Genomic DNA, 11,436 nt, shown 5'->3' with positions numbered 1-11,436 from the left:
GGTGTGAACCAGTATATCATCCCAGTAGAAGTCGACATCATCTAGATCTTTGTTATAGTGTATCATTACATTTGTTATAGTGTCAGTAATTCATACTGAGCCCGCAGTATGTACGCGGTTACTGTAAAACCCATGTGCTCTTTGATTAATACAGTTCTTCAGTTGATCCGCCATCTTGCGTGCAGTTGTCTGTTTGGTCGAGAACATAACATTTCTGGCGACGAGGAATCGAGCGACCATGCCAAGCCTTGGCAAAATAGAGGAGTTCAATTCAGCTACTACAAGCATCAATCGCTACCTAGAGCGACTGGAACAATATTTCGTGGCAAACAGCGTTCCCGCCGACTCTGCAGAGTCACACAAACGAAGAGCAATCCTAATTTCTGTTATTGGCGCCAAGGCCTACGATGTTCTTTCAGATCTCTGCTCATCGACTCCTCCTTCTGAGAAAACGTACACACAGCTCACCACTATCCTAAAGAATCATTTCGCACCGAAGAAACTGGTTATCGCCGAAAGATACCGATTCCACAATTGTACACAACGCGAAGGCGAGAGTGTCACAGCGTTCGCTGCTAACCTGAAACATTTGGCTTCAACTTGCCAGTTCGGCACTTACCTGAATGAAGCTTTACGCGATCGTTTCGTCTGTGGTCTTCGCAGTAACGAGACACAAAAGAAACTGCTAACCGAGGAACACACTTTCGATGCAGCACTGAAGGTCGCCCTCGGCGCCGAAGCTGCCGAAAAGGATGTTGCAGCGTTCTCGCAAGAAAGTTCAGTTTCCGTTAACAAAATCGACTCTGGTAATCGTCGAAATTTTCAGCCTACCCAACGTCGTAAGGGTCCTGGCAAACGAGGCAAGTTCAGTTCCTCTGGTGGCAACATTAAAGACCCCTCGGAGTGTTTACGCTGCGGAAAAACAGGGCACCCACGTTCTCAGTGTAAATACAGAAATTACACATGTCATTCTTGCGGTAAAGTTGGTCACGTCTCGGAGGCATGCAAAGGGAAACCTCAGAAAGTGCACCAGCTGGAAGGATCAGAACCCCCTCAAACTAGTCCTCCCGATGATTCGGTTGATCCTTTTTCTCTCTCGCTGTACAATCTGAGCTCAGGCCAGCAAGGTATTGAGATACCCGTTGAACTGAACGGAACCTCTCTTTTAATGGAATTAGACACTGATGCAGGCGTCTTAGTTATTTCAGAAGAAACTTACCAGAACACTTCAGTGGCACACCTCTCATGCCGTCCAATACTCGCCTACGTGCATACACAGGACACCCACCCAAGGTACACGGGCAACTTATGGCACACCTAAGGTACCCATACCAGAGCGCCGATGTCCCACTTCTTGTTGTTGAAGGCTCAGGCCCATCCCTTTTTGGAAGAGACTGGCTGTCCCGAATAAGACTCGACTGGACGAAGATCTGCAATATTCGCGTATCGAAGACAGACCTCCCACAGGGCGTGGCTTCCCAGTTGCGCGCAACTATCCAAAATCACCCTAACGTTTTCAAACCAGGCCTCGGAACTGTCAAAGGAATCACAGCCAAACTAGAGATGAAACCTGATGCACGTCCAAAGTTTTGCAAGGCTCGTCCTGTCCCCTATGCTCTTCAGGAAGCTGTTGAAGCTGAATACAACCGTCTCGAGTCAGAAGGAATTGTCGAACGGGTGGAATTCAGTGAATGGGCTACCCCAATGGTTCGTGTTCCCAAGGCAGATGGAACTACACGTTCTTGTGGTGATTATGCCGTTATTGTCAACCCCAGCTTCACGTCCCTCAGTATCCAATTCCCCTCCCGGAGGATGTCTTCTTGAAACTGCGGGGTGGACAACGTTTCACTAAGCTCGACTTAAAGAGTGCCTACCAGCAGCTCCCTTTGGATCCTGAAAGCCAGCAGTTCGTTACCATCAATACGCACAGAGGTCTTTACCGCAACAAAAGGCTAGCCTTCGGTATTGCGTCTTCACCCGCTCTGTTCCAGCGCACCATGGACATCATCCTTCAGGGTTTAGATCATGTGGCGAGTATACAAGATGACATTCTTATTACTGGCAAGGATGACGACGAACACATTAAGAACTTAGACAGCGTTCTCAGCCGTCTAGACCATTATGGCGTGCGACTTCAGCTAAGCAAATGCAAATTCATGCAGAATTCAGTAACGCACATAGGCTGTGTCATCTCTGCCAGCGGAATTTCTCGTACTGAGGAAAAGCAAGAGACCATCAAACAAGCACCACGCCCTGAGAACCTCACCCAGCTGAGAGCCTTCCTTGGAATGATCAATTATCACGGCAAGTTTATCCGAAACCTGAGCTCTATCCTCCAACCACTCAATCAGCTTCTCCAAGGTAACCAAGAATTCAAGTGGTCCCCCCGATGCGAGGAGGCATTTAAAAAGGCCAAGGACTCACTCTCATCTTCAAATGTATTGGTTCATTATGAGCCAAGCCTTCCTGTTATTCTTAAGAGCGGTGCAAGCCAGGATGGCATCGGAGCAGTCATATTTTACCGCTTCCCTAATGGTGATGAGCGACCTATCGCATATGCCTCCAGGTCCTTGAACTCTTCTGAGAAAAACTACAGTCAGATCGAGAAGGAAGTTGTTGCCATTATTTTTGGGGTCACCAAGTTTTACATGTATCTCTTCGGACGCAAGTTCATTCTGCGAACTGATCACAAACCCCTGTTGAAAATGTTTGCTCCAGATTCTCCGACTCCAGTTTTGGCTGCTGCTAGACTACAACGCTGGTCCCTTCTTCTCTCTTCGTACCACTACGAAATTGAGTTCAAGTCATCTGCTGAAGTAGCCAGCGCTGACGCCTTTTCAAGGCTTCCACTTCAGTACAGAAAAGATGCAAGTGTGGAAGAGGAAATCTTCCACGTGGCCCCTCACCAGTTAAAACGACACCCAGTTTCTGCCGCAGAAATCGCCAAGGACACATCTAGGAACCCTTTGTTAGCGAAAGCACTGTTGCTTTCGCAGAATGGTTGGCCTGTTAATCGCTGCGCCGATCCTGCCCATAAGCCATACTTCACACGCAGACACGAACTCTCTGTGGAGCAAGGCTGCCTAATGTGGGGCCTGCGAACTTTCATACCTCCTTCTTTAAGACAAACCATCCTGACCGAATTACATGAAGGCCATCCTGGAATTGCGCGCATGAAAGCAATAGCCCGCAGTCATGTTTGGTGGCCGAAAATAGATCAGGAGATTGAAAAGGTTACCCCTGAATGTCAACCGTGCAGCAAAACCCGCAGGGCTCCTCCAGCCTCACCGCTTCTTCCATGGTCTTGGCCGACAGCTCCATGGCAACGTGTTCACGTAGATTTTGCCACCCATCAGGCAAAACATTACCTCATCATGGTCGACGCCCACTCTAAGTGGCCTGAAGTGATTGGTCCCATGAAAACAACAACAGCCGACTCAACCATTAATGCCATGCGTAATATTTTTGCAAGATACGGTCTACCAACCCAAGTAGTCAGCGACAATGGGCCACCCTTCCAGTCTGCAGAGTATGAAGAGTTCCTGCGGCAAAATGGCATTCAGAGAATTTTAGTTTCCCCTTACCATCCCTCTTCAAATGGGTTGGCTGAGCGGTTTGTGCAGTCTTTCAAGTATGCAATGGAGTCATCAGCTGACGACCCCGCAGGCTCTATACAGCGGCGGATTCAGAATTTCCTCTTATCTTACAGAAGCACACCACACCCTTCAACCGGCTCATCCACCGCCAAGTTATTCTTACAGCGAGAACTTCGCACTCGATTGTCTCTGGTTACACTTGATATTGGATCTCGCATGGCCAGCCAGCAGCACAAAATGAAGTGCAATCACGACAAGTTTGCAAAACACAGGGAGATAGCTGTAGGCGACTGTGTTCTCGCACGTGACCACCTATCGGGACAGAAGTGGCAAGCTGGTGCTGTCGTACAGCTGCTTCCTTTCAAGTTCAGTTTAACGATGGACGGAATTGGAGGAGACATGTCGACGATGTACTTCAAAACACCCCTTGTTCTGCTGTGACTCATTCCAGCTCTGTCGAAGTTACATCTGATCAATCTACTGAAGGCGTCACTTCTCCCAGTATCGAAAGCCGTACACCCCCACCTGAAGAATCAGAGTCAGTGGAGTCACCAAGTACACCTACTCCTCCCACCCCTGCTCCGCGTTGGTCCAAACGTGCTACTAAACCACCACAGAGACTGATTGAAGAAATGGACTAAAACCATTAGATCTCGCCTTAATGACATTGAACAGTGATTTTAATAGTTTTGTTTCCTTTCTTGAACTTTTGATCATTTAGCGAGTTTCAATAGCTGTCTTGTACTTTAATTTCTTGTCAGGCACAACAATTCTGCGGGGAGGTGTTATAGTGTATCCTTACATTTGTTATAGTGTCAGTAATTCAAACTGAGCCCGCAGTATGTACGTGGTTACTGTAAAACCCATGTGCTCTTTGATTAATACAGTTCTTCAGCTGATCCGCCATCTTGCGTGCAGTTGTCTGTTTGCCCGAGAACATAACAATCTTCTATCAATTTCTTCATTGCACGCTTCAGTGTTGCCGCCGAGTTAATCATTCCAAACGGCATCTTCAAGAACTCATACGACCCGTCAGGTGTTACAAACCCCGTTTTCGGTATGTCCTCCTCTGGTATAGTTATTTGCCAATATCACTTGCCAAGGTCAATTTTTGAGTAAAACTTGTCTCAATTAAGCTTCTGGAACAAGTGTTCAGCAGTTGGCATAGGCTCAGGATCAAATACAGTTAGTTTATTTAATTTCCGATAATCAACGCACACGCGGTTTGTGTTGTCTTTTTTCTTCACTACTACAACAGGTGACGCATAAGGAGAACTGGATTCTCTAATAACTCCCATTTTGATCATGTAAGCAATGTCTTTTCTCAGTGATTCTCTCATGCTGTAAGGTACTGGATAAGGTCTTGATCTAACCGGCTCGTATTAAGTGAGTTTAATATGATGCTGAACGAGATCTGTGGTACCTGGTGCTTCAGTAAACAAATTCGTGAACTGTTTAGCCAGTTCCGTAAATTCAGTCCGTTGCTCGTCCGTAAGCTTTGGTCCAGTTGTAACGTCCTCGATTGACTCTTTGGCTACATATCCACCAAGCTCTAAGAAATCAACCTCTTCTCCCTCTGCTTCATCAACTTTAGTTGCACAGTCGACAGCATCGTCTATACTCGTAGCGCCTGCTCCAACAACTACTGCTTCTTCTACTATAGTCTCCTCTCGCTCAAAATACGTTTTAAGAAGGTTAGCGTGGTAAACTTTCTCCTTGTCTTTTACTTTCACTTTGTAGTCATTGAGGCCTACTAATGAACTAACTTCAAAGGGACCTTTCCACTGCATAAGTAACTTGTTATTGTCGATGGGTAGCAGCACAAGCACTTTCTCACCTGGTTGAAACTTCCTAACTTTAGACTTGCGGTCGTAATAGTGCTTTCCTTTCTGCTGGGCGAGTTTAAGGGTATCTTCTAACTTCTCTCGCAACTCGAAAACGTATTGGTAACTGTTCTTTACTTCAAGCTCCTCAACTTCTTTCGTCCACAGCTGTTTGAGTATAGTCATTGGTCCTCTAACAGCTCTTCCATATAACAGCTCTAACGGCAAAAAACCCTTGGGCTCTTGGGGGACTTCACGATAAGCAAACAACAGCGGGTTTATGTAGCGATGCCACTGTCTTGGCTGCTCACTACACAGTCTCTTCAGCATAGATTTCATTGTTCTGTTGAACTTCTCCGTCAAACCGGTACACATCGGTTGATAGGGCGTTGTTATAAGCTGTTTAATGCTTAGTAGTCGAGTGACTTCTCTCATGCAATCCGAAACAAATTGTGCCCAGATCACTCGGGATCTCTTCGGGTACTCCTAGACGGCGAAAGATATCCACCAATGCCTCTGCTACTGTCTCCGTATCAATGTTCTTTAGTGGTACAGCCTGAGGGTAGCGAGTCGAAAAATCTACCAGCGTCAATATGTACCTGTGTCCTTCTTCACATGGAGGACTGATAGGCCCAACAAGATCTATTGCTACTCTCTTAAAGGGCTTGTCAATCAACGGCATCGTTTCTAACGGTACCTTCGGCACTGACCCCTTACTTACGGTCTTCTGACAAACATCACAGGACATCTCCTTGAATTCCAGGCCAATAAAAAGCATTCTGGATCTTGTCTGTTGTTTTCTATATGTCCATGTGACTTCCCTGCTAGCAGGGAATTATGTGACCACCCATGATTGATTCGTGCGCCACTTCTATTATCGGGCGCCTCAACTTTTCAGGTACCATGACTTGTTTAAGTGGTTTTCCACCATTCACATAAGGGTGCTTGTACAGACGGTACAGTACTCCACATTTTTCTTCAAATGAAATCTCCGCCTGACCCTTTTATTAGCACATCGTCTCGATCCCAGTACTTGCGCAGACTCTCATCTTCACGCTGCATCTACTTGAGCTTGTCCCTATCCACAATAGGGCTGCCACGGCTACTTGGCACCTTCAAGGCCATGCGTTCATCCATTTTCTTAGCTTAACTTCTTGTAGTTACTGCACAGGCCTCTTGCCAACTGGGGTCTGGAATTTGTGCGTCCTTGGCATCAGGTACGTTGCCAATAATTAGGTCGTAGATAGGATCTGAAAGGCACTGTGCTTCTACATGACCCTTAAGATAAGGCGTATCAACATAAATTCTTGCTATAGGCACTTTCGTTGCTGTGTTGTCAATAAGCAACATAACGTTAAGGTTAAAGTCTCCGGTGAACTGATCCTCACCGACAAGGTCCTTCTTGACTACTAGTCCGCTGCAACCACTATCTCTTAAAACGTCGACAGTCTTCTCTCCAACTCTGCCCTTTACAACAGGCATCTTACTTCTTACTCCAGTTAAGGGTTCAACACAAGCGTTACTCAGCAACGGGACGTTCTTGCCACAGGCTAACAAGAGCTGATCATTTTGAATACACGACTTGACTTCCTCGGGGGTAGCGTTAAGATCGGGTGGCTTAACCAAACAGCCAGCACTAACTTGACCACTTTGCATAGGGTTACCATCCTTACCTTGGCCTCCTGACTTTCGTCTACCTGATCGACAGTTTCTCGCTTCATGACCTTGCTTGCCACACAGGAAATACCTTTTAGCTAGAGTTGGGCAGTTACTAGGTTTGTGTCCGCGGGCATTACACTTGTAACACTAGAGGGCTGTTGCGTCACTCTGTATAGTCTTTGTTTCCCCCTCCTTGGGCTGTACTTGTGGCTTCTTGCTCATGGAGCTGAACAGATGCTTTCCGTGTGCTTCTAAGTATTGATGGGCGATCTTCGCTATCTGAACAATCGTTTCCGGGGCTCTTTCACGAAGGTGAATAGCCAGCTCTTTTGCGCAAGAGTCAATAAATTGTTCTTTCACAATTAAATCTTTCAAGCCTTTCAAAAGAACGTTCAGTGTTCGACAGCTCTAACCAACGTAGTAAGTATCTATCCAGTCTCACTATAAACTGTTCAGGACTCTCGTCAACTTCCGGCTTTGATGCTCTGAATTTTCGACGATAGCCGTCCTCTGTAAGGTCATATCTCTTCATCAAAGCTAACTTCACTCGGTCATAATCTTGGGCTGCTTCTTCAGATAATCGCGAACAAACCTCTAGAGCACGTCCAGACAAAAGAGCACTAAGTTTCGAAACCCATCCTGTCTTCTCCCATTTAGCTGTAGTTGCGAACCTCTCAAATCGTTGTAGGTAAGCATCCAAGTCGTCCTTGCCATCAACAAATGAGGGAAGCTTGGGTGCCTTGGCCCTATCCTCTCTCACGCCAGCGCGTTCGTTATCGTTACCGCCTACCTCTACCGAGCTCTAGTTCATGCTTTCTCTCTTAGCGGCTTCAATAGCTTCTTTCTGCTTCAACAGTTCTGCTTCCAGCTCTAATTTTCTCAGATCGCGTTCTTGCCGCCTAGTTTCTCTTTCTTCGTCCTCTCTTCTACGCCTTTCTTCTTTCTCTCCTTCTTCCTTTCGTCTGTCTTCCTCAAGTATTCGACGTTTCTCTTCCTTTTCTGCTTCTAACTGCCTACGTTTTTCTTCTTTTTCCTCCTCCTATTGTCTACGTTTTTCTTCTTTTTCTTCTTCTTTCCTCCTTCTTTCTTCTTCTAACTTTTGTTGTTTTTCTACAAACTCGAGTAGCTTTTCTCCCTCCAATCCGAATTTTTCTCCAATCTGTATAAACTTATCCATCTTCGCAGCAGGTAGTTCACAGTAAACACACCCGATAGAGCGATTTTCGTATGACCTTGAAAAATGGTTTCGGTAAGAGTTCGTCATCTGTTTCATGACCCAATGGATGAAAAGATCAAAACATGGACTCTTCGTTTTCCCGCCAAAGAAAACCCTAACATGGAGAAGACATTGTTCGATTGGCCAATCGTGTTGCAGTATGACGTCAAAGCGAAGTATCCATTGATTTCTAGAAAGTTCTCGGGCATGAAGTGTTTTCACCCGAACGTTCGCTTAACCAACCAAAAGCCACCCGCGTTTGTATCCGTTCGATAAACCAATCAAATCGCTCTATTTCCTTCGTTTGTTGTTTCTGTTTTGTTCGCGCGTTTTCATTTCAAGGTCATACGAAAATCGCTCTATACTTCCTCGTAGCAGTCCTTCTTACCTCTCTGTATACTCCTTCTTCTTAAACTGCCCTTTCCTGGTTACTGTAGTCGGCGAACAACTGAATTCCTCTCCCGGAAAGGCCCCTAGTGTTACGCGGGTAATCTTTTAGAGGACGGGTAGCTTGCAAACTAAACTGAACGCAGGGTTGTCGAAACAGCAACAAGAAGATTTACTCCAAAAATGAACGTAGTTTCCACGAAGCACGTAACTCGTTAAACTTACACGGCCTCCGCCAACTTCAATTAACTTGATAAACTTACACGGCCTCCGCCAACTTCAATTAACTTGATGAACTTACACGGCCTCTGCCAAGTTGAATCAACACTGCCTTCGTCACACTTGACTAAACACGACTAACATCAAACTCTCTTCGCTTGTGAAAACTAGTTAAAACTTAACTCGGACTCGCCTACTTATATACTTTCACAGTAACATTCTAGAACTTTCTGAATAGTCTAATTGTAGAAAGATTACAAAATATACTGCTTTAGAAACGCTTACACAAGATCCTAAAATAAACAAACTTTGAACTCTCGCGAAGCTTCTAGAAAGTCACGCTAGTCACGCAATACAACTTTTCGTAACATGGATAGACCATAAAACTTGGGTGTATGTAAAGCGCGGACCGGATACCTGCGGATGGGGGATGCGGATGGGAAAATGCGGATGGAAAAAAAATGCGGATAACAAAAAAAGTAAGAAAGAAAAAAACGAGAAATGCGGATGGCAAAAAGAAAATAAAAAAACAAACGATTAAGGAAAGAAATCTTTCTTTCAAGTCGCTGTCACATGGTTGAACCCTTCACTTACATACAGAACGTGATGCCAATAGTTGACACAGTTATTTTGTACCCTATAATTCCTTTCATTAATGTCACAGAAATAAGGACGCTCCGTACCTCCTCCTTAAATGCACACATACTTGGTGCACTTCTCCTTTGAGTGTTTAGCTTAAGGCTTGTAGGCAAGGTAAACAGCTCAAAAAATCGGCTAGCAAAGGTTCGCTTATTTTGCACTGGCTCCGTTTAATATTCTTCTCTTTACCAAATAAAGAGCCAGTGGTCCCTGCAATCACGGGTCAGAATGCAGAATATTAGCATACCAGCATCCTAAAGCGGTGTAATTCACGAAGCAGTCTGTCTTTACTTTCGGGAGTGATCGCTATTTTTTTTTTAACATTTAGTTCATTAGGAATTTCATTATTATCAAGAAAAGAAGGGGAGGCATGATTTCTTTGCTCTCACTGGATATAGTGTACTCAACTTACAGAAAGAATATTCTCAGGGCAATCAAATCAAGACTTATTTGTTTGAGCGGCTCAAGACAGAAAAAATTGCGGTATCAATTAGAAAATGCCGAACGTTCCGATTTGGCAGATGCCAATCAACTCCGCCTGATCCGCCTATCATGTGGATTTATTTTTTACAAGTTCTACCCTTTGGGAATTTATAAGTGCACGAATAATGAGTTTGAATTTTTAAAATTGCAAAATATACTGCAGATTGAAAAGAAAAAACAGACTTCTTGATAAATCGCAAAAATTATTTCCCGAAAAGGTGTAAAAATAATCTGCAAAATTAAACTCCCGCAAAGAAGTGTCGCTTGGAAACGCATTAATAAAGGCTACTTTCTGTTTCATTTGTTTTTGTTTCGAATTTTTCTGCTAGCAAAATAGTTTTGAACACATATTCTTAGTGAGTTTTTAGAACGTCTGTATCGAGCAACTTAAAACTCGTTTTTAAAAGCGTGAAGGGCAGAATTCGGAATCGAAAATAATTTATATAATATTCGAATTATTTGGCCCGCTCCCGACTATCTGCGAAGCAGCAACCAAACATATTTTTTCTACATGGAAAGATGTTTAATTATCACAAATCAGAAAAAAACCAAGCTGCTTCTTAAGAAGACTATATAAATGTTTTAGCTATGTCTACACCAGATCAACATTCTTCATATGTTGATGGAAGCTTTTTGTAAAACTGTGAAAATGGAACGAAGGCTAGAAAAATGACTCCGTTGAGGGTGCGGCATATTGCTTGAAAATGAATTTCTGTAGAAAAACCTTCATGAAACAAGACCGATTCACACAAAACTGAGAGGAAATTGTGTAACAGAAGACCACTAGTGTAACAGTAGCTTAGCTTTTGATCTCAAAAACGGGCTTCTGCAGGTGTCTGCAATCACCCTCTGAACTGTCTTCTATGGCAGAGTCAACCAGAGTCAAGGCAAGGCGAAAGTTGATTTGTATTATGAGCCCTTTTGAAAATCAGGCTCCTTTGTGAGGAAACATGGCGATGTAGCAGAGGCAAGCGTGAAATAGGCGACGCAAAGCACGCCGATTTTTTCGCGTAGTTCACCCTATTTTTTGATTTAGTTTGTTTTCTCAAATTTTCTTTTAATTTGAGGAAAGTTAGTCCTTTTTTGTTCTTGTTGTCCGAACAAAGTTATACACGTTTTGTTTCGTTAAGAATGTTTTAGGGACACAATTTATATATCCAAATTTGTGTTTTGTTTTGTTTTTGTTATTGTTCACAGTTTTTTATATCCTCATTTTCCCATCCGCATCCGCCACGTATCCAGTCCTCGTTTTGCGGAGAGCATCCACGATGAAATAAAGATCAGCATTTAATGCCGTATTTTCTTGGAAAAGATCAGTTTTCCTCAGCCTGCTTATCCTTTATTTTCAATTCATTAGACGAAGACGCGCACTCTACTTGAACGTCAGTGGAATTAAGATTGCTAAAAGAGAGCT

At 44.2% G+C, this 11,436-nt stretch overlaps 1 protein-coding gene across 1 annotated transcript; it reads left to right on the top strand.

Moving 5' to 3' along the window:
• The first annotated feature begins 238 nt into the window (after positions 1-238).
• Positions 239-1,321, top strand: LOC140945515 (uncharacterized). Its single transcript, XM_073394531.1, has one exon. The coding sequence runs from the start codon at positions 239-241 to the stop codon at positions 1,319-1,321; it is 1,083 nt and encodes a 360-aa protein (XP_073250632.1).
• Positions 1,322-11,436: the final 10,115 nt, after the last annotated feature.

This window comes from Porites lutea, chromosome 8 (genome assembly GCF_958299795.1).
Source record: "Porites lutea chromosome 8, jaPorLute2.1, whole genome shotgun sequence".
Taxonomy (NCBI): Eukaryota; Metazoa; Cnidaria; class Anthozoa; order Scleractinia; family Poritidae; genus Porites; species Porites lutea.
This window is presented reverse-complemented; position numbering and strand designations above follow the sequence as displayed.

Excerpts from the sequence above, each read along its gene's own strand:
- LOC140945515 (XM_073394531.1), top strand. The coding sequence starts at position 239 with ATGCCAAGCCTTGGCAAAATAGAGGAGTTCAATTCAGCTACTACAAGC.